Here is a 24233-nt window from a genome sequence, read left to right as displayed (position 1 = left end):
GAATTTCAGATGTTAAGGTGATGTCACTTTTTGAATTTCGGGTGAATAACAAAAAAAACAAAGAATATTCAGTTCTTTCCAAAACCCGTTATATTACGATTTAACCAAATAGTTTCCTTTATCTACCAGAAAGGAACAATTCTTATATCTTAATATTGAGAGTTGGTACCTTTATAACAGACAATAAACTAAAACAATAGACATTCATATGTGACTTCGGTGAGCTCAACAAAGCAATTTCAAGCACAAATATTAATGTGGAATGTAAAGTAAGTTACTCACTACAATATCCGACCAAGATACTTTCAAAAACAATGCATTTGCAGAATAGAGAGATAAAAATAATTTTGACAGCTCGTGAAAACTAATGACAAATTTTGACAGGTATATGATGACTCATGACCTAATTAAATTTTTTCTGTTATTTCTAACTTCCAGTTTGATTTTCATAAAATGGGTATTCTATATTGTAGCTTACAACTCATACATTAAAGCAATAAAAGAATATATTGTTACCTCACTGTCGTTTTGTCTATCCATGTCTCGTACGAATTCTTATTGTTTCAGTCATTTGTCAGTAATTAGAGCAACTCACAGTGTTGCAATCATTCAAAACACATCCCTTATTTTCACATAGATATTGAGGATTTATCTAATGAGCACATGTATTGGAAACACAATTTCAATACCGATTGTATATTGTAATAATGCTAAACTATCTCAGCCGTGACGTGTCCTTAAGGGTACTTTATTTAATATACAACCGTGACCCGGGTTTATTTGTTAAAGCCCTTACTTTTGATTCGTAATTAATAATAGCTAGACTAATTACTACTAACCACTTTTATGCCACCTCTCCCTTGAAATACATGAAGTTAGCCATTCGAACGAGAAAATTGTAAACAGTGACACATTTTTCTGGTGTATTATCGATTTACCAGAATGGTACGTTATGTCAACGTAAGTTATGTCTCGGTGACGTATGACAATGTTCAGCAAATCGACTCTTGTTGTAGAGCCGCTCCATGCGACCTTGTTGATTGAATTATTAAATGTATTTTGTGTAATGAAAATATTGATCCTGCGGTTTTTGGTTAAAATATCGGCGGCTGAACCCGAATGTCGTGGATTCGAGCCCCCCTGGGGACACGACCATATGATGCAAGTACTGGCTTTCTGGAAAGCGAGCTTGAGAGTGATTAACTTGTTGGAACGTCGCACCGACACATGATAGGTCATATGGCGACTTTCCAGCTTTAATGGTGGAGGAAGCCCCCAGGTGCGGGCACCTGGGTAGCACCTGGGTAGAACCACCGACCTTCCGTAAGCCAGCTGGTTGGCTCCTCACATGAAGAATTCAACGCCCCGAGTGAGGTTCGATCGAACCCGAGTGAGGCTCGAACCCACATCGATGGGGGGGCAAGAGATTTGAAGTCAGCGACCTTACACCACTCGGCCACGGAGGCCCCAATCCGTGATTAAAGTAAACCTAAGTTATCGAGCTTATATGAAATAGTAGAAACTAAACATTCTGTCGTACTTGAGCAACCTGGTTCTCATAATATAACAAGGATAAATGAACTATTTCGAGTACTAAGGAAGGCAACGTAAACACAGCTTGGAAAACATGATTGTCATTAGCTATCTCCCCTGTTTACAGAAAAAGAAACAGGAAGAGCTGTCCAAATAGAGGGTATGCATAATTTCATGATTAGAAATACGTTACACGAACTTACATTGTCTGGGCCATAAAGGAAGGTAATGAAAACAATGGGTTTTCAGTAAAAATTTCCACTACGTTAATCAAATACTCGAACATATGACAACTATTTACGAAAACAATAATTGAAAATATGATTTAACTAGAAAATAGATCTAATAGATCTCATATTTGTAACAAAAAATGTGACAACCGCATTTTACGCAAAAGTATTACACGCCATGTACCCGGATAATCCTAACTCTGTTAAGCGGCCTTAACTCAGTGCCAACTTGGCTGACAGAAAGACGATGTATGTAGTTAATTTGCTTGTCTTTTTTCATGTTTTTATGTGAGTATGCAATGTTAGCGTAAAACTTTTGATAGTAATAATATCCTGTATTGATAAAATGTCTTGTGTACTAAATATTCCAATCGAAGTGTCACATTATGTGGTCGGAATTCATTAAAATGTACTCAAAAAAGTCTTCAAAACGAACATGTTTTATGTTTCTAACTGTTTTAAAGTACCAGAAATTGCAGTAAGACCTTACTTATTAAATGTATTAGTTCCATAAATATCTCTTTGACAATGTTTAACAGTATCAAAGTTTGAAATTGATTTTTATAGCTTAAAAAATGTATTGATTATGAGGTGGGTTTAAATTTGAGGATAATTCCTAACTGGTATAGGAAACAGTGCTGGATAAATATGAACTTAGAATGGATAAACACCTAACCAAACGAAAACGGCTGTTCGTCTGTGCTTTTTTATGGACTGCTGATGATCGAAGTTCTTTGATCTACCCACCCCTGCAGGGATGTGGTATTCCTATGTCCAACTTATCCGACTCTTGTTTTTTTGCCGGCGGACAAGTGCATTTTTCATTCTGTGTGTCCGTGGACAAGCATACTTTTTCAGAGTGTGTGTTGCTTCAAGTGTATGGAGGTGATAAAGATAATGGGTTTTTTTACTTGGTCTCGCGCACACTGTAACTCGGTAACTATGAAAAAATATCAGAGAAGATTTAGATACAAGAAGATTTATTTAACGTTGGAAAAGTATAAACATATAACCCTAGCTTAAAGCTATTTTCGGACAAACACATGTAAATAAGCTCAACATAAGTAAAACAGCTGTGATAAAATGCAAATATGTTAAAGCACATTAAAGCAAATAAAGCATCTGGCTCTAAGTAGATAAGTAACAAATCACAAATCATACATGTTACAGCGCATTAAAACAAAATAGCACATATGTACTAGCAAATAAAATGAAAAAGGTAATTTACCACATACAGATTTAGCACATTTAAAGCAACATAAAAAATTATCTGACACTACACAAAAATAAGAAGAGTCACATTGTACAACATGCATTAAAAAAAAACATAAAAGAAGAATTCATATACATGCTAAAGGGAACATAAGAACTACTTAAAGTAGCCGAAGAACAATATTTGCATCATCAGCATATAGCATTCTGTAACTAAAACTAAAAAAGGAAAACAAGGGTTACACACAGAGAACTAAAAGGACATTTAAAGACATCAGAAACGTAAACAACTTTTTAAAAAAAAGCATTATGACAAGTTTGTAAGTAGAATTCTAACTGCTGAGACAATAAGTCACTGTCAAAGGAAATATTTGACCCAGTAGTCAGCCAAAAGCACACAGAGATCTCAAGTATGACTAAAACAAGTCGGAACGTTTTAAGAGTCTTTCTCTGAATTCATCTTGCTTTGCAGAATTGCGTGGGCAGTGTTTCGGGCATGACCTCAAAAGATCCCGAACACTGCTTACGCGATTTCAGACTTTTATAAACGTTAAAAGGCAAATATTTCAACAGCTTATTTTTTACCGCAGTTACTGTGATATGCTTTTCTTTTCATTGTCCTAAATAAAGAACTCGATCTCTAGTCTTTTTGCGCTTTCATGAAGGTTTAATATTACAAATCAGAGCAAATGAAATTTGACAATGGACAAGTAGATTTTTAAGTGTCCGTGGACAAGTGAAAAATGTAAGGTTACCCACACCCCTGTCCCGTCAATCCATGCATCACCCCTACCACACAACACATACACACTTTTCTTCCCTATTTACCGTCAAAAATATTCCATTAGCACCTCTATAAAAATCTCTTACACTATACGATATACAAGATTTGAAACAAACACAATTCTTCTGAAACAGTGTGTGTGTGTGTGTGTGTGTGTGGGGTGTGTGTGTGTGTGTGTGTGTGTGTGTGTGTGTGTGTGTGTGTGTGTGGGGGGGGGGGGGAAGGGTTGGGTACTACAGAACTTCGAACATCGGTGGTATTAAATAATTTCTTATGTAAATATAATAATTTTGACTTTTATACTGAGTTATTTTTTAGGGTTTTTTCCAGACTATTCCAAACATTGCTATTTGCATAATATTAAAATTATGAAAATATATTTGACTGTAGTGGGCATACATATAACATCTTGTAAAATTAATGACAAAGTTTGAAGACAATACCGCTTATAATGTTTACAATAATCAGACCATGTACATGTCAACTCATTCATTTCTATAGAATATTAGTCAGTTAGGTGTTTATCCGTCACACATTTTCGTGTAAGTTAGGTTTTTATCCATTCCTTATGTAAACTGAGTTCGGTTTTTATCAAATCAAAGTTAGGTTTTTATCCCTTTTCTCGCTGTCAGTACATTTGAACATGTATTGTGTCAGCATGCAGTGGGTTAACAACATAGTGTAAACGGGCCTATAAAGCAGTATATCTTTGCTTTCAAACAACAAAATAGTCGAGGCATCAAAAGCATAGAAGTATTTTTAAAGATTTTTTGTAAAAGTTTTCATTGAAAAAGTTGCCTTGTTCGTCGTTTTTCCACCTGAAATCACAAGGGTTGATATATTTAACATGATACATTTTGAAATAAATATACACTTGATCAATGTATATAGATTTAACAACAGAAACATTCCTTTATACATCGTAATAGTACACAGAAAACAAAGTTGTATCGGTTTTACATCCGCCATGTTGGCACTGAGTTAGGGTCGCTGAACAGAGTTAAGATTATCCGGGTACATGGCGTGTGTTTACTGCATTTATAAATTTCAGTTATGCACATTTTCTCCATTAGATTGAAAAAATATGGTTTCAAATATTAATCCGATGAGTCGATGGCTATATTATTTTTATTCGATATTTACACAAATCAATATCATTAGATGTTTGCTTTAACAACAAGCCGCTGAATGAGTTCGATTTTCTAACCCGGAAGTGAAGAAATGCAGACAGCCAAGTCGGTAAATGACATGTTTATGTGAGAAATTTATTGCAAAACGCTATGGAATTGACATGAACGGGATGCCAGAACACGATGACAATTTGTTTGACTGGAAGAATCGTCTTCAAATTTACGGAGTCTTACTGAAACGCTCCGCACAATCAAAATGGATGAGACGGTATGTTTCTATTCAGAACTCAAAATTTTTATGATAATTAAAAAGTGAAGAGAATATGATGAGTCAATTCTAGTTGGTTTTTTAATCATATGAAAAAGGCAAAGCCTCTGAGCGAGCATAGCTTAAACAACAAAGAAACTATTCACTGCTCAAAATAATTTGCGAGAACCTATTCACTCCGACACTTGAAAAGAAAAAAAAAAGGCAGTGGCTACGATTACGGTACCGTAATCCTAGCCTCCGGTTCTAGGATTACGGAAGTTCCGTATTCCTAGACAACCCTATGAGGATAGGCTAGGATTACGGAAATAAGTAAGGACATGCATAAATGATTTTTTAAACTTACATATTTCACTGAAAATAGCGATTTTTTCATGCCTACAATGTTACGTGTATTTCGTGTTATCGATCCGCCATTTTGGGTAAGTATAAACTTAATCGATATATTTATGGCGGCGCGGAAATATTCAGTATAGAAATATGAGGGTTAATGTTAAATTAAAAAAAAAAAATATTCTATACTTAAAATTTTATGAGATTAGTTTGTTTGTCACTCGAGTTTTCCACGAAAAAAAGGCGAAATCAACACCCGTATTCATAAGTTTTTCTTTCCAAAACCATACTAAATGTTTTTTTTGTTTTTTTTTAAATTGACAGACAAACGTGGATTATATTCTTAATGATATCTCAAAAGGATTTTAACAAATATATTTCATACTTTAAATTTTATGATTTGATTTTTGCCTGTCACTTTAGATTTCCGTGCAAATAGAATCGGGCGAAATCAACACCCGTATGTACGACAGGCATGAAAAATCGCTGTTTAAAGTGAAATAAGTAAGTTTACAACATCATTTATGCATGTTCTAACATATACTTGATGCCTGTTACATACTTCCGTAATCCTAGCCTACCCTCATAGGATTGTCTAGGAATACGGAACTTCCGTAATCCTAGAATTGGAGGCTAGGATTACGGTACCGTAATCATAGCCACTGCCAAAAAAAAATTTGTGTCATCATACCTGTAACAGCGAATAGCATACATTGCAAAATTTATGGAAAGCCTGTGTCACGGTGACGTCATTACCTATTTGCAGCGTTCATGTGGCTTTATTCTTATTAATGACATCTTTTTAAAGAAAATAATATTTTTTTCTACCAACTGGAAATCTTTCTTGCATTATTTTTGAGTGATGGATAATATTCAGCAATCAAATGAAGTTCTGTATTCACTGCAAAGAAAGCATTTCCTGTGAGCACCTGTCCGCTAGGGTGCGCTTTTCGTAAAATAAAATAAAGACACCTAAATGAATATATAAAGATTGTAACTCAAATATGAAATAAAAAAAATTAAAAAAATTTTCCCGACTTTGACCGAAGTAGAAAATAATGGCAGCCCCCTGACGTCAATGAAGGTTTTTCAGCTACATCACTTTGCCTCATTCGGCACTACACTTTTGTTATATTGGTCTACACATTGCCGTAAGGTGAGCTACGCGCTTGCAATTGCGTTTTGCGCAATTGCTTGCGAGCTAAGCTCGGTATGAATTCACCTAGAATGGGGATTTATCGTTAATATATCCTTTACAAAGAAACTATTCACTATTCAAAAGAAACTTCAAAGTGTCTGTTAAATTGAAAATTGAGAACCTATTCACTTAAAACAGCAAGTTTTACATTAAGTGTCATCATACCTGTTACAGCCAGTATCATACTTTGCAAAATTTACAGGAAACCGGTGTCATGGTGACGTCATTTGGCACTCTTGTACTGGTTTACGGATTTTCTCTTTTGTTTGCACTCAGCGCAGAAACTTGATGGCCTTTACACATCCTTACTGTTTAAAAAAATATTTTTCAGTTGCACATACTTTTTCAAATGGAAAAAGAATTAAAAAAACATGTCCGCATGGTTTATGAATTTCTGTGACTGATTTGGGGTGCTCTGTGACTCATGCAGACAACCGCACATAAAATGGAACCGGAAGACATTGAAAAAATTGCCTCAGTATATGCAGATAACAAAGACGAATAACTATATACGAACATTCCCGTCTTGGGGATTTTCATCCCCTGATAAGAATTAAGGCACCATTTAGAATGGAGATTTATTCTTAATATATCGATACTGATTGGAGTTTTAAGTAAACTGTGTGTAGCTCAATCCTTTAAATCTAGCAACTAATATGTAACATTTCATAGTCCCAAAGTAGACTAGTACTAGTTTACTACATGTCAGTAAATATAAACATTGCAGAACGGGGCCAAAAAAATCAAATAACACATCAAACTTCTATTTTTAGTATCAACTTTTACTTTGACGAGCATGTCATAAACAAACCACAGGTAAATGTCTGAATGAAATGCTGTAGTCGGTTTTGTTCCGACGCATACCTAAGTTTATCGTTGATGAAGCCTCCATAAACTACATGAAAGCTGCAGGTCAGTATTGCCGCATGCACACATCTATGAAACCAGATAGGATGGCTATGGACTATGGTGTCTTTTCTGGTGACATTGAGTACAATTTATATTATCGTGGGCATAATTTGTTTGTTGGGACTGAATTTCTTGGTTGAGCTGAACCGCGAAATCCACAAAAATTAATCCCCATGAATAATAATGATTTCACAGTATTTGAAATTCAGCAGAAAAAGATAAATTAGGCATAATAATATGCACCTTTTTATTTTATTATTTAACAAGATATAATGCACGGAACTGATTAATTATCAGTTAACCAAGATAAGTAAAAGAAACTGTTTGTGGAATTGTCCGTTGTATCTCGGAACAGTTGCCAAATGTGTGGAAAACATGAATACCCTAATTATTATTGAAATGTAAATAACCCTTAATCTCTGGAAACACGGAGGTCCATACCCCTAGAAAACTCCTAACAGGCTTGTATAGAGTACGGATCCGTACTGTGTTAGGTATGAAGTAGCCATATTTTGTTCCACATGAAGTAGCCTTACCTTGTTACACACAAAGTTACCTTAGTTTGTTACACATAAAGCAGCCTTATTGTGTTGTTATTGTTGAGAGAGAACAATGTTGGAAATGTAAATAATTCAAACCAGTAATGTTAGCAGCATTCAAACAGTTACATTTGTAGCTGTTCACTTTTATATAACTTATTCCTTGAAATAAATTATCTTTGCCAGTGTTATGAATACAATCTGTTCACTTTGTGTTATGTTTAGGAATAAAAGACGTATCCTTTTCATGGCTATTGTTCTGTATTTTTGCTGAAAGTTTAGCGGTGTATTGCTAAACTACAGAAATATTAAATATTTGGTTAATGAACAACATCTTTATCAACATTCTACCTGTCTAAATATATATTTTGGGTCTCTGTGGCCAAGTGATTTAGGTCTCTGATTTCAAATCACTTGCCCCTCATCGATGTGGGTTCGAGCCTTACTTGGGGCGTTGAATTCTCCATTTGAGGAAGCCATCCAGCTGGCTTACAGAAGGTCGGTGGTTCTACCCATGTGCCCGTCCCTAGGGTCTTCCTCCACCATCAAAGCTAGAAAGTCGCCTTATGACCTATAATTGTGTCGGTGTGACATTAAAGCAAAAAGAATATATATATATTACTGTACTGTCCCATATGAAATTTTCTTTCTCTTTAAAAATGAATGTCATTTGGAAATAAAAATAACAACATGTTAAATCTTGTAATATGAAATGGCAGCACTGGGGCATTATTGCGAATGCATTAAAATGAAGATATGGAACAGGTCTTTAGAAAACGGTGGATTTTTAAAGGTGTTGGACTATCTGAAAGTTTAGCCACTTATGCAGTCCTCTTCCCGAATTTATTGCATATTTAGATGAATTGACAATCGTTTTTACAGGTTAATATACATTCTGTTCAATTTTCATGTAAAACAACTCTTTCTTTCTGTGAGTTGTTGTTGTTTTTTGTTTTTGTTTTTTTTTCAAAATGAGGATCCAACCGTTGTCGTTGATATCTTAACTTTGGGAATCAAAACACTTTTTAATGTAACAGTATTGACCACCTTGTAATAAAATGTCAAACACATGTGTATTCACTGCTTAACTTAGACATTGTTTGGTTGATAAGAGAACTTAAATTAAAACAACTTCCTCAATTTTGTCCAGATTTGAACTTGAGATTGTTTATTTTATAAATAAACTTCCTTGTACATATTTTAATTAAGTATTTTGTGATGGACAAGCAGATTTCTGTTAGACGTATCATTTTCTTGTAAATAGTAGTATGAGGTAATAAATGTTACGATTGTGTTACATAGCTATGGGAGATGTATCACCTTGCAGCAAAGTGGCGTGTGAGGTGCATCATGCCAAGTAGTTTTTATAGCATAATGATAATGATAGCAATTAATGTTGACACAGCTTGATGACATTTATGTCTGTTTTTACAAATGTCATTTACTGACCTTATCTCAAGATATACCACATTCTTGACTGATCTGTTTGTTTTACGGAAAAACAATGTATTATATAAATATCTTTATTTGTAATTTCATGTCTTAAAATGTTATATTTGGGAGGCCTTTTTTTTCTGGCATTTAAATCAGGGCTTATATAATGTTCAATTTTTGAAAAAAGGGAGCTGATCACAAAGAATAATATAGTCATTCATGGTAGCAAAACATATAGCTTTTGTCATTTTCACAGAAGGTTCTTTTTCTATTTTAAAATCTTTTTATAATAACAAAAAAATGGCATTTATGTTGAGAGAAATTGACTTGTTCTACTTTTCAGATATATAGGTTGCATTGACTGACTAATGTTGAATGTATGTGAAGGTATAAATGTATGTAATATTATTAATCATGAATTTACCATGTAGACTGCAATGTACGAAGATAAAAAAGCAGTCACCTCAAGCTAATCTTTACATCATTACTAGAAGTTAACGCTCACATCATATTGTCTTTATATATCATTTTTCTGGCGGACAGTTTACATACAGTTTGTTCAGCTTGTATTACTTATTGTGATGAAAGAGCAGCTTTAGAAAAAAGATAAAAATCAGTTGTATACTTATGCTTGTCTGTCTACAAAATTTAAAAAGGAAAATTATTTCAGAAATGTTTTATATATTATAACCACTATAAAGAACCTGTTTTGAATAGAAATAGAATTAACATAAACTGATCAACTGTGCATTGTCGCTTACAGATTTAAATGATTCAATTTATGACAAAATCCTACTTTGAATTGTCCAGCCTTAAAGTAATTTAAACTGCAGTTAAAATAAGTTTAAATATGTATGTGTAATTCTTGAATTCTTGCAGTTGATATAGCCTTTGTTTTCAACTGAAATACAGAAGTATTCAATTCTTCTTTTTTCACCTGACATTATGATGTTGCAAGATTCTGTAAAAGACATCTGAAGATAAAGGTGGAGAATTACTTACAAAAGAATGATAAATAAGAAAAGGATTTAATTTTTTCTGTAACTGTTTACATGCCGTAAATACATGTTTACTTCCTTTAAAGGCATACGCTAGAATTCCTGTATACGAGATGGGCGAAATTTTTCCCAATAATAGAATTTCTTCAATCAGCTAAGAAACCAAAATGTGCAATAGAAGAGTTACTTGCCCTTGAAACAGGTATTTCCCCCAAAATTTCAAGATTTTGCATGCTGAAACCAAAAATGCAATGTTCAAGGGCAGACAACTTTTTTCAGTACCGGTGACCTGTGACTTTTATTGCATATTTTGGTTTCTTAGATGATTGTTCTTCAATATCCAAAGTTTGAAGAAATTCTATAAAATTTAATGGGAAAAATTTTGCCCATTCATATACAGGAATTCTGGCATATGCCTTTAATAACTCACTGTGTACAGTCCTGGAGTAAAGTCATATGTACACTCATTTAATAACTACATATGTAGTTTGATAACAGTATATGGTCGTTTGGTTACTTTGTACAGGCCTGTAGTAGCAGTAGACAGTCGTTTCTCAATATCTGTGAATATATTTTGCAGGTTTTTTCTGGTGAGAGATGGATGGTTGTTTTACTATCCAGAGACAGAGAGGAAGGACTTCCCTAGAAGAAACTTTTTCAATGTCAATCCAAAGGTCTGTTACTGACTTTAGTACATGTAAAATAAAATGTGGTTATTATAACAGTAGCTCTATTTGGGATGCTGTATTCGGCTCAAGTGGATTTTGCTAGATCAGATCTCATGAAATGAGCATGCGCCAAGTGTGATCCATCCTTGCAAAATCCATCCGTTTTATGACCTTTTATTATATACATCCACTTTTTAGCTTGACTTTTCGAAGAAAAAGTAGAGCTATTGTACTCGTCCCGGCGTCGGTGTCGGCGTTGCCATTGGTTAAAGTTTTTGATAATGTCAAATATCTCTGTTACTATCAAAGCTATTGACTTGAAACTTAAAAAAGTTATTTACTATCAAAGTCTACATCAGGAGACACAATTCCCATAACTCTGATTTGAATTTTGACAGGGTTATATCCCTTTTTATCTTTGATTTTTTTTTACTGGCAAAGCTCTATTTCAGAGTCAAGCACTGAGAAAAGTCGAGCGTGCTGTCTTACGAACAGCTCGTTTTTTTGTTGTTTTTTTTGTATATTTGTAATCAAACTTAAATGTTTGTTGATGTTAAAATGAAGTGAGTGATGTTTTTGTGTGTGCTATTTATATAATAATAACTGTGTCAGCTCGTGCATATTTATGAAAGTAGTCTGGCAACATACAATAAGGGAGGTACAATACAGGATTCATATTTCATTGTGAAATACAAGCTGTATCTTTGGGTATATAATAATATTGATTTCATTGTAATTTTAGTGATTTCTTCCAAATGTTAGTGATTTTCAGTAAAATTTAGTACATGTATCTTTGTTATCTAAATGGTTCTATTTAAATGTTTGTGATTTTATTAAAATGTTCTCAGACTGGTGATTTCAGCAAACTGTTAATGATTTTAGTAAAATATTAGTATTTTGTGAAATTTACAACAAAACTGATCCAACTACATACTGAAAACAGTTTGAAAAAAGAAAATTAGAAAAAATGGAATAGGTAATTTGTACATAATTATAGAGTAGGTTACTTTGAAGTAGGCTATGTAATAGGAAGATACCAGCCATGTGTATCTGTCATGCATTCATTACTTACCAGGAACATTTCCTTTTGATCAGTAGATTTAATTGGAGTTAATACTTCAGCATGTAGCACAGTTTATTTCCTTGTTAAATTAATAATTCAGTGTTTGGGTAGCCTGTGTATTTGAAGAGAAAAATCTAGGTCAACATGAATTAATTGTACAAGTATTAGTATTTCATCTATAATGAATCCAAAAAAAGAAAGAAATTGTTTTATTTTTCCCTGCCACCATTGCTGCTTTCTTTTGATCAAGTAACAACAAAATATATATTAAATGCTCCAGATCTAGAATTGATGTTATGTAATGAAATTGAGGGTGTCAGCTTCACTCTATATAGGCTGTCTTGATCAGTGTTAAAGTTTTGATTTTCCTGTTCTTTACTGTGGAAATGTATTCTCTTACAAAAGAAATTTGGAAAAACGCTTATTTGAGATTCAATAGCTCACGTTTCTTGTTTTCATTTTACCGTGTAATGCAAAATGGACTTTATTTTATCGACTTACCTGCACTTCAATTTTGATAAATGAGGAAGTAAAAAGTCCTTGTTTGTATATAAATGTGTGTTTGAGAGTATTTGATATCTGAAAGGTGATACTAAAGAACATTCAAGATCTTAATTGACATGTTTTGTAAACACAGGGGTGAAACATATCAGTGTTTATCATATGAAATGTTTGTGTAGTCAGAGTAGTATATATGTAATATATTATATATAAATATATATCAAAACACTGATTTAGACACTTCAGGATGCATTGTCTGACAAATAATCTGTTTAAACACATCTGTACTGCTGCACCCAGAGGGTGCTGATTTGAATCTGGTAAGGGCCAAAACTGTACCTTGTTGTAACACTGGTCAGTATTTTTCCAGTAAGCAGACTTGAGATTGATTCAATGTTGGTTTTCGTCCCAGTTAAGCTAAGATAAATAAGCTATAAACCAAATGATTAGGAATATGAAAATCATCAGCATGTGATCTACTTTCTGATAGAGTGGTATACATACATTTGTAACATAGAAATTGATAACTCTTCTTTAATATACCATTTGTTTTGCGTATCAGTGTTCAATATTATTATGGAAAAAAAACATGATGAAATAGTCTGAATGCATGTTTACATGACAACTGCATTAATGCCATTTTTTCAGGCAGCACTACCATTAGGTGTGTGTAGTATCAGTGTAAGTAAGGAGCAAGGCCAGCCATCAGCTTTCACCATCTCTTCGGAGGAAATTGAGGTAAATAAACACAAAATATTTACGCAGCCATTGTATTCAGTTCCTATTATATTGACGTCAAAGTAGTTTAGGCAGAGGTCATGATTTTTAGCTCGACTATACGAAGTATATGGAGAGCTATCCTACTCAACCCGGCGTCGGCCTTTTTCCGCGTCCCCACCTTGGTTAAAGTTGTTTTACACTTTCTCTTTTTTCTCCTTATCTCTGTAATTACTTGATGGATTTGCTTTAAACTTAAAATAGTTATTCCTCATCATCACCCACATCATATGGCACAAGGGCCATAACTCTCACACCAATATGTCATGAATTACCCCCCTTTTTACTTAGAATTTCAGGTTAAAGTTTTAATGCACTTTCACTCTATCTCAGTTATTCCTAAATGGATTTAATTCAAAATGAAAGTAGTTGTTCCACATCATCTCCCACATCATATGACACAAGGTATGAATATTAAATGAATTATCCCCCTTTTACTTAGAATTTTAGGTTAAAGTTTTGATGCACTTTCACTATATCTCAGTTATTACTAAATGGATTTGATTCAGACTGAAAGTACATGTAGTTGTTCATCATCATCACTCACATCATATGACACAAGGGCCATAACTCTTGCACCAATATTTCATGAATTATCCCCCCTTTTTACTTAGAATTTCAGGTTAAAGTTTTGATACACTTTCGCTCTATCTCAGTTATTACTAAATGGATTTAATTCAAACTTAAAATAGTTGTTCCACCTTATCACCCACATCATATGACACAAGATGCATAACTCTGGCACCAATTTTTCAGTAATTATGCCCCCTTTTACTTAGAATTTAAGGTTAATTTTGATGCATTTTCACTCTCTCAGTTATTACGAAATGCATTTGATTCAAACTTGAAGTAGTTGTTCCACATCATCACCCACATCATATGACACAAGGTGCATAACTCTTGCACCAATATTTTATGAATTATGTCCCCATTTTATTTAGAATTAGACTTATATAGTGTTTTGATACACTTTATCTTTACCTCTCTTATTACTTAATATTTCTGACACAGACTCAAGCTATTGTGCAATATCTTCATCCACCATTGGATTCATTAACTACTCCAGAGACAGCTCCAGTTTCCTCAGATGTGCCCAGTTTCACTATCCAACATCGAAATAGTCGAGCGCGCTGTCTCCTGTGACAGCTCTTGTTGATTAGTCTAACTTGTTTACCTACATCATGTCATCATATGAGATACCTGCTTTTTACCCAAATGTTGTTCTTGGAATATGTGTTTTGTGATGTGGAATTAGAATGTTCACTGTTCCAAGAAGTTCCAATGTAGGGTGATTTCATCGTTTTGGGAACCTGTTAACTCCAAAGTATGCAGCACTAGATCAATGTAGATCTAAACAACTTATCTGATGGAGAAAACAGACTAGAGATGCAGGGTATGAAATATGGTTTGAATATTTATGTCTCCCCCAGGAGACATATTGTTTTTGCCCTGTCCGTCCATCCGTCCGTCCTTCCGTCCGTCCGTACGTCACACTTCATTTCCGAGCAATAACTGGAGAACCATTTGACCTAGAACCTTCAAACTTCATAGGGTTGTAGGGCTGCTGGAGTAGACAACCCCTATTGTTTTTGGGGTCACTCCATCAAAGGTCAAGGTCACAGGGGCCTGAACATTGAAAACCATTTCCGATCAATAACTAGAGAACCACTTGACCCAGAATGTTGAAACTTCATAGGATGATTGATCATGAAGAGTAGATGACCCCTATTGATTTTGGGGTCACTCCATCAAAGGTCAAGGTCACAGGGGCCTGAACATTGAAAACCATTTCCAATCAATAACTAGAGAACCACCTGACCCAGAATGTTGAAACTTCATAGGATGATTGGTCATGAAGAGTAGATGACCCTTATTGATTATGGGATCACTCCGTCAAAGGTCAAGGTCACAGGGGCCTGAACATTGAAAACCATTTCTGATCAATAACTAGAGAACCACTTGACGCAGAATGTTGAAACTTCATAGGATGATTGTACATGCAAAGTAGATGACCCCTATCGATTTTGGGGTCACTCTATTAAAGGTCAAGGTCACAGGGGCCTGAACATTGAAAACCATTTCCGTTCAGTAACTTGAGAACCACTTGACCCAGAATGTTGAAACTTAATAGGATGATTGGTCATAAAGAGTAGATGACCCCTAACGATTTTGGGGTCACTCTGTGAAAGGTCAAGGTCACAGGGGCCTGAACGTTGAAAACCATTTCCGGTCAGTAACTTGAGAACCACTTGACCCAGAATGATGAAACTTCGTAGGATGATTGGTCATGCAGAGTAGATGAACCCTAACGATTTTAGGGTCACTCTGTTAAAGGTCAAGGCCACAGGGGCCTGAACATGGAAAACCATTTCCAATCAATAACTTGAGAACCTCTCGACCCAGAATGTTGAAACTTCATAGGATGATTGTTCATGCAGAGTAAATGACCCTTATTGTTTTTGGGGTCACTCCGTTAAAGGTCAAGGTCACAGGGGCCTGAACATTGATAACCAGTTCCGATCAATAACTTGAGAACCACTTGACCCAGAATGTTGAAACTTCATAGGATGATTGAACATGCAGAGTAGATGACCCCTATTGATTTTGGGGTCAGTCTATTAAAGGTCAAGGTCACAGTGGCCTGTTCATGTAAAATCATTTTTGGGAAATAACTTGAGAACCACTTGACCTACAATGTTGAAACTTAATAGGATGATTAGACATGCAGAGTACATGACCCCTATTTATTTTGAGGTCACTTGATCAAAGGTCAGGGTCACAGGAGCCTGAACAGTGACTTGAGAACCACTAGGCCATGAGTGTTGAAATTTAGCGGGATGACTGGACATGCCAAGTAGATGATCCCTATTGCAGCCAACCATCAGTGTCTCTTTGACTTTCGCTCCTGACCCCTATTGACTTCTTGCCTATAGGACTTTGCATTGGGGGAGACATGCACTTTTTTACAAAAGCATTTTCTAGTTTTCATTTGGATATGAAGTGCACTGGTTCTAGTGCCTATGGCGGTCACACACACTGTTCTGTATTTTGTGCAAAACTACAATTTATTTCATAATTTTTTAGCTCGACTATTCGAAGAATAAGTAGAGCTATCCTACTCACCACAGCGTCGGCGTCGGCGTCACACTTTGGTTAAGTTTTTCGTACCAGTCCTTATTTTGACAAAGTCTTTTGAGATAAAGCTTTGAAACTTTCAACACTTGTTTACCATCATCATGGCCAGTTATAGGCAAGAGCACATAACTCCATCAAGGATTTTGGCTGAATTATGGCCCCTTTTGACTTAGAAATCATGGTTAAGTTTTTCGTACCAGTTCATATTTTGACAAAGTGTTTAAAGATAAAGCTTTGAAACTTTCACAACTTGTTTACCATCACCATGGCCAGTTATAGGCAAGAGTACATAACTCCATCAGGGATTTTGGCGGAATTATGGCCCCTTTCGACTTAGAAATCTTGGTTAAGTTTTTTCGTACCAGTTCATATTTAGACAAAGTCTTTTGAGATAAAGCTTTGAAACTTTCAGCACTTGTTTACCATCACCATGTCCAGTTATAGGCAAGAGTACATAACTCCATCAGGGATTTTGGCGGAATTATGGCCCTTTTTGACTTAGAAATCTGGGTTAATATTCTGTACCAGTTCATATTTTGACAAAGTCTTTTGAGATAAAGCTTTGAAACTTTCAGCACTTGTTTACCATCACCATGTCCAGTTATAGGCAAGAGCACATAACTTCATCAAGGATTTTGGCTGAATTATGGCCCTTTTTGACTTAGAAATCTGGGTTAATATTCTGTACCAGTTCATATTTTGACAAAGTCTTTTGAGATAAAGCTTTGAAACTTTCAACATCTGTTTACCATCACCATGTACAGTTATAGGCAAGAGTACATAACTCCATCAAGGATTTTGGCTGAATTATGGCCCCTTTTGACTTAGAAATCTTGGTTAAGTTTTTTGTACCACTTCATATGTTTTGTAAAGTGTTTGACATATGGCTTTGAAACTTTTATCACTTGTTTAGTATAATAGTCTCTATCTGTAGGAAAGAGAACATAACTCTGCATCTATTTTGGCTGAATTATGGCCTTTTTTGGACTTTGAAATTGGTTCGTTTTTTTTTTATACAAGTCCATGTTTTGTCAAAACTATTTGACATATGGCTTTTAAACTTTGAACACTTGTTTATCATTATGATTTCCATCTGTAGGCAAGAGTACGTAACTATTTTGACTGAATTATGGCCCTTTTTGGACTTTGAAATTGGCTCATACATTCGCCTCAGTCACAATCAAATGCATTTTTTTGTTTCACTTGGGGTCAAAAATAAAAGTTTGTAAAACTCTTTTATTTTGAAATGTTAATTTACCATATACCTTGGTTCTACAAAAACAATGGTAGTTGTCGCTGTCTGATAGTTCGACAGTATTTTTTTTTCGATATAAAGATGAATCTTCAGGGAAAAAATAGAACAGACATGACCATTTTTAAAGGACTGTTTTATTCAAATAACTCTTTAAGACCCAACAAAATTGTTACCACATGATAAGGTACATAAAAGTTATGTAGAAAACCCCAAAAACTAATAAATTACACAAAGATTTGTAGTTATTATCTTCTTTTGAAGTTCAAAATTCTAGAAATTTTTGTTTACTACTTGCTTTCAGTTTTTGCATACGTTTTGAAATGCATTTATTCAACTCAAATATGTTATTTTCTAAAAATTCAGTCATTTCTCTTTAAATAATGGTCTCATTTTTGTGATTACGACTATGTTTGGCAGAGATATCGCAATTTTAAAATGAAAGCCGAAATTTACCCAAAAAGTCTACGGACAAGACATCATCGCCAAGTGCTTTCTGCATAGGTTTTAGAAGACAGTCTTTTAGTTCTGTTGAACTTTTTATGTTTAAAATGATCAAGAACAAGTAAATAACAAACAAATTTATGAAAAGAAGTATAATTGACGGTCTTCAAAATGTGTCTTCGAATAATTGAAGGATTTGAACAACTGTGACTAAATCAAAATGTCATTATGTGACAAGTTCTGTGCTATTGCTTACATAAATTAGGACTAATTGTTTTCATATTTCACTATATACTAAAAATAATGATACTTGGAAGGATCCTCACTGAAATAGGCTGTTAAAATTCTCCTTCAGCTTGGTGTCTACGGACAAGACATTTGACCATAATTTCTGTCTAAAAGACAGATAGAGTAATGATGTTTCTGATCAATGCTCATGCATTTAGCGGGCTTAAGAACTGACCTTGCAGCCTGTTATGTACACCATTTAGACAATGTTTATTTATCTGTAATAACTTTTAACCTTAACTAAACAAAATAAACCACAATCTTCCTGAAATTGGATGGTGGAAGAAACCACCTGACTAGACTTTGTTGAGGCAAATAACATGCTGTTATCAACCATATCAATCAAGAAATGGTAAAAAAGTATAAACACAAAGTTTAACATGATGAACTCTATGAGTTCATCTAAACATGTTCATTAAAGTAGAAACATTAAAAAAGTAGGAAGAACTTGTTAAACTTATAGCTCAGAACAAGATCTTGAAAAGATTACAACTGTGTCTTAAATGGAAAACTAATGAAACAAACTCCCTTGCTGACTGCTTAAATAGCTGTATGTTGTAAAATACTTATATGACATTTATTCTGTGAGATCCATAACTCATACTAATATTTTAAGTAGTCCTGCAAAATAAAATTCCTGTGAATTTTAACCAGTTTACAGAATAATTAAATGTTCACTGTGATAAGTTTTTATCACTTAGTTTTGAGTCAGCTAATGACTTACATATTATGCTTTTTTCTTAAAATTCCCAAGATACATTCTCTTTTTCTAGCCAGTAATATTTTTGATTAATATTGACGTTTTTCCATTATGTAAGATAGTACGACCGGAGACAAAGTTTTTTAACTATCTTTTTATCACATTTACTTTTTTTCATGTTATCACCTATATTAATATTATTTTCTTGGAAAAATACTGGAACAAATGTTAGTAACTCAAATCGTAAATCAAACTTTGATTTCAAAATTCTAGACCTCTGCCTCTGATGCATGTGGGGAAGTTGGCAGTTACTTGCAGAGAACATGTTTGTACAGTACAGAATCAATTAACAATTGTTAAGTTACATAACTGAAATTCTGTTGAATAAAAGGCATTAAACCCCCCAAAAACAAACAAATCTAAATAGCTCTCATTTTTGAAAGGGAGAAAGCTGCAAGGAGACTACGGTAATCACGTAGTAAATTGCTTGTAATTTCTTTTTTAAGATGATTTAAACTGCTTCAATTTTATGTGATTTCAGTCAGTTACAGAATAAAAGTTGATAGGCAGATGAATAGAATGAAATCTTGAAAACCAATCACCATTATATCTTGGCCCTGAAGAGCACAGAAATATGCCATCTTGAGTGGATTATAACAAAATGTTTAAATTGAAAGTGGACAGCCCACACCATGACTAACAATAGATCCATACTCCACTAGAATATGACCAAATGTCAAATGATTTTGCTTCTATCTTCTCATTCTTTCTGTTTTACTACTAACTTGTAAAAGATTGGGGTTTTTTTGCATTTCAGAGTCTCTTGATTTATTTCAAAGAACTCTTGATATATTTCTAAGGTCCAGTGCTGGTTTTTATTGAAAACAGAAAATATATTGAATAGTATTTGTGCAATGTCTTGTCCGTAGACACTTCCACTGCATGCCTTGTTTTTGCCATAACAAAGGGAGGGTTAGAAAGAAATGTATTATTCCTTTTTTGATAGCTTTTAAGATTTATATAAGTCATGTATAAGATTAAAACATATTCTATATCCATTGTACTTCTCAGATTCAGATTGTACACACAAGAATAAATGGGTAACATTTTGCATTTGGAAGAAGTAAGTTACATTAGAAATATATTTATTCTATATTTTGTATAAACATTAAGTGTTGTGTATCATTGAAACTTGATAAATAGCTCCAGTATGATTTTATAAATGATATTTGTCAAAAAAACTTTGTTTCTTTAGTGTCTACGGACAAGACATGTGTCTACGGACAAGACATTTTGCAATTCAACATCTATTTATATCTATATAACCCGGCTTAATTCCGTCTAATGTTTATCAACTTAGACACTATCCTAGCAGCTTTCATACCAACAGTGATTAAACTCTAATATTGCATCCTTCACAAAGAAAATAGGTGTCTACGGACAGGACAAAAAAATTGGCGCATTTATCATTGTCTGTTCAGAGTCAATTTTGAGGAGATAAGAAACTTCCACCTGAAAGAATGCTATTATTTTCAGAAGAAGGTAGACTGAAGTTCACACAGAGACAAATAAGACAGTAAAAAAAGAATTATTTTATAATGAAATCACATTATCTGATATGAGGAAGAGCAAAAAGGCAAAATATATAACAAAACGGTCATGTCAGTCTTCAGTACATAACTTCTGTTGTGAGTAACATAGACAGTTGAAATAACTTGCAGCTGAAAGAAGACGAATTTTCCTGTAAACCAAACAGCACAAAAAGGTCTTGCTGGTTCAGGTTTTAATTAAAATGAAAAGACAAAAAGCACATTTTTTAAGGTGAAACAATATAACGCTGAATTTTGGCCTTTTTTCTGTTATTGGACAGCATGGCGTTCGTTTTATATGTACATCAGCTACCTGACAGTAGTTTTACCTGCAACTGGGTAGTGATATGTAACTCCTGAAGTGTTGAAGACAGAATATATAAACATGTACTTTTAAATTTGGGTGTATAACATAGAGCACCTAAAAAGTATGCATTTGATTGTGACTGAGGCGATTGCCATTTAGTGCAAGACTTATCGAAATCAAAGAAATACAGAAACATTGTTTGTCTAATCTATTTATTTCTTTTGTCTGAATATCCGTGGAAATATTTTGACCCCATTCTTCAATCAATGCTTCGAATAGTCGAGTGCACTGTCATCAGACAGCTCTTGTTTTTAATAGGATTCAAGATTTTAAAGAAGAAATATTTTAGTATCAAATACTTCACATCTTTTATTTGTGTAAAATGTATGAAAAAAACATTGTTCAACATCTGACAGTAAAATGACAACAACTGGCAAAAAGAATAATTCTGGTGATACTTTTGCAAGAGTATAGCAGTATGTTGTATTTCAGACTATCAGATGACTGTGCTTTTGATAACATGCACTGAAAATTGAATTGTATAATAAGAAATGAGGAGGACATGCATGTTATACTATTGTAATAAGTGGCTTAGGTTAGGAATATAATGTAAACTAGTTAATAAGTTGTCTAACAACTTCAAAATCCATTGTGTCCCCAATAAAGTAATATGAATACTGTGAAGATGTTTAAATAGTGACAGAATGACAATAGTGTGTTTTAATCTGTTTAGTTGGCTCAACTGTACAAAGTACAAGGAGGACTTACTACCCAAACACCCTGATCCCATGTCTGTATCAAGATTTTGGTTAGTCTGTGCTGTGTCCATTTTCTCACTGTTTTTGAATTTACACTAGGGCTTTGATTCACAAACTTGAAAAATTTGCTCCTCATCATCACCAGCCTCATGTATGACAAGGTCCATAACTCTTGCACCAAATATTTCCTGCCATCACAGTATCACTACAGAAAATATTGTTGCTAATCCAACACTGTTCTGGTTTATGCTAAAGTTTACAGAAACAAAAGTTTTCACATGATCATGATGAACAACATTCTGTTTTCTCCATATTGTTGCCTTTTTCACTATTAGATATCTATCAGTATATAGAGGATATTTGTTTGTTCCAGTGTAATATCTTTCATGAGTGAACACCAGATGCAATATTTTCATGAGTGGCCTACGCCACAAGTCCACATGTGAAAATGTAAGATATAGTGTTCTTGAGTGAAAGATGTTTTGATCTTACATGTAAAACAAACAAACTTTCTTTTAATTTCATGTTTTGGCTAAATTTACCCTTTTATAGTTTCTTACCACTGAAAAATATCTTTGATCTTTGATATTTTTCACTGTGAAAGTACCAGATATACTTCACTCTGATATTTAGATAATTCACTGAAAAACATGTAATAAAGAGCATTGTCTCCTTTGACAGTTCTTGTTTGTTAGATTTGTTTATTATTTTTTGTGAAAATTTATAAATATTTACATTTGCCAGGGAAACTTGACACTGGCAGCAGAGAATGACTATGAGAGAGATAAATGGATCACAGTACTAGAGAAATCCAAACGAATGTGAGTAATGTTTGAACTTTACATATGATAGATACTGGTAGTCTCTTCTTACAAAATCCTTCCAGTGCTTTATTTTGCTGATTTAGTTTAATAATAATAGAATTTATTTCTTTCATTTGACATAATTATTTAAATAATGTATAAAGCGACTCGTTCACATAGTTTAGACGAAAAAAAATTCTCTCAAAAGTCCATAAAATATGGGTACTGTGAAAGTGCTCAGTTGAACAAACCTCTTGACATATGATTTCTGCAACGTATCCTAATAAATAACCAAAACTATTGTGTAAAAGGGAGTTAACCATTTCAACACTTTTGAAATAATGGAGAAAATCAACATTCTTCTTGTCATTTTACCAAAATATAATACTTAATTTCACTTACTTTTTTCATTTTTCAGTGTCATATAATATACATTCTATGCCAGACTATAGAGACAAGTATGTTGAAAACTTTCACTCCAGTTATGGGCGAGTTTACACTATCTTTAGATATTCAAACTTGCCCAAGTGAAAGTAATTAAAATTCAAGTACTGTACTAAACACAAAGAAAGATGTCAATGGTATTGTTTTATATTTAAAGAGAAATTAGGGAAAATACTTGCGACGGAAAAAGTGCATCAGACAAAAATATCTCCACTGATACAGTTAATATAAATCCAGATTGTACTGATCATGCTAAAACAACTTTACATGTTGTAGTGTCTTAGGATATGTAAAGGTATGTATAGTACTATAAGGGCTTGTTGTTGTTGTTTATCAGAATGTCTTGTTGTTTATCAGAACGTGGGATAACCAGCAGATGTCAGATGATCTGATTAGGCAGTTGGAGGAACATGGTCTCACCTTGGCCAAACAGAAACAGGACTACTTTGGTAATAATGCTACTGTACATTCATGATTACTGCTGTGATATTCACAATTAAATATGGCAACATACTTAAAAATACTGTAAATATCCCCTTTAAAGCATCAGCTGCTTGGTACATCTGTTACAATCCAAGGATTTTAGTGCAAAAAGTTGTATTTTAAATGAGGTCAATAATTTACAAAATAATTCTATCTTTGTAAAATGTTGCTGCTTAAATATACAATTCATACATCGGTTTTGTATTTTCATATGAGGAGAAGTTTTCTGCTCACAGTTTGAGTTTGTCATATCTCCTAAAATGTACCAGAAATTTGTTTCGTTATTTTAATGAAAATAGATTTGAGTTTTGAAATATATAGGCTTTATATGATGTGCAAAGAGGAATCTGTTGTTCCGAAATCATACTATGTTTGTCTAGTCAGGCTGTGTTGGTTAGGCTGTAATATAGTTGTCTGTTCAGGCAGTTTTTGTTAAAGCATACTCAGGAAGTG

The 24233-nt window shown here is 33.9% G+C and overlaps 1 protein-coding gene and 1 long non-coding RNA gene across 7 annotated transcripts in view; one reads left to right on the top strand and one right to left on the bottom strand.

Annotated features, from left to right (window-relative positions):
• LOC123562848 (uncharacterized) overlaps nucleotides 1-762 on the bottom strand; it is a 38856-nt gene extending 38094 nt beyond the window's left edge. The window contains exon 1 of the long non-coding RNA XR_008370528.1: nucleotides 517-762. This is a non-coding gene — a long non-coding RNA (uncharacterized LOC123562848). The remainder of the gene's footprint in view (nucleotides 1-516) is intronic.
• A 4182-nt stretch (nucleotides 763-4944) lies between these two features.
• The window catches only part of LOC123544894 (pleckstrin homology domain-containing family D member 1-like), a 49337-nt gene continuing 30048 nt past the window's right edge, over nucleotides 4945-24233 (top strand). For 4 of the 6 annotated variants that reach the window (XM_045331026.2, XM_045331027.2, XM_045331024.2 and 1 more), the window contains exons 1-5: nucleotides 4945-5157; nucleotides 11149-11242; nucleotides 13449-13538; nucleotides 22795-22871; nucleotides 23655-23746. In XM_045331026.2, coding sequence (XP_045186961.1) covers nucleotides 5003-5157; nucleotides 11149-11242; nucleotides 13449-13538; nucleotides 22795-22871; nucleotides 23655-23746 — 508 coding nt within the window. In that variant the 5' untranslated portion in view covers nucleotides 4945-5002. The remainder of the gene's footprint in view (nucleotides 5158-11148; nucleotides 11243-13448; nucleotides 13539-22794; nucleotides 22872-23654; nucleotides 23747-24233) is intronic. The other 2 variants (XM_045331030.2, XM_045331023.2) reach the window with 2 other exon arrangements.

The sequence above is a fragment of the Mercenaria mercenaria genome, chromosome 1 (assembly GCF_021730395.1).
Source record: "Mercenaria mercenaria strain notata chromosome 1, MADL_Memer_1, whole genome shotgun sequence".
Taxonomy (NCBI): domain Eukaryota; kingdom Metazoa; phylum Mollusca; class Bivalvia; order Venerida; family Veneridae; genus Mercenaria; species Mercenaria mercenaria.
Note: the sequence above shows the minus strand (reverse complement) of the source record. Positions and strands in the feature narration are given on the sequence as shown.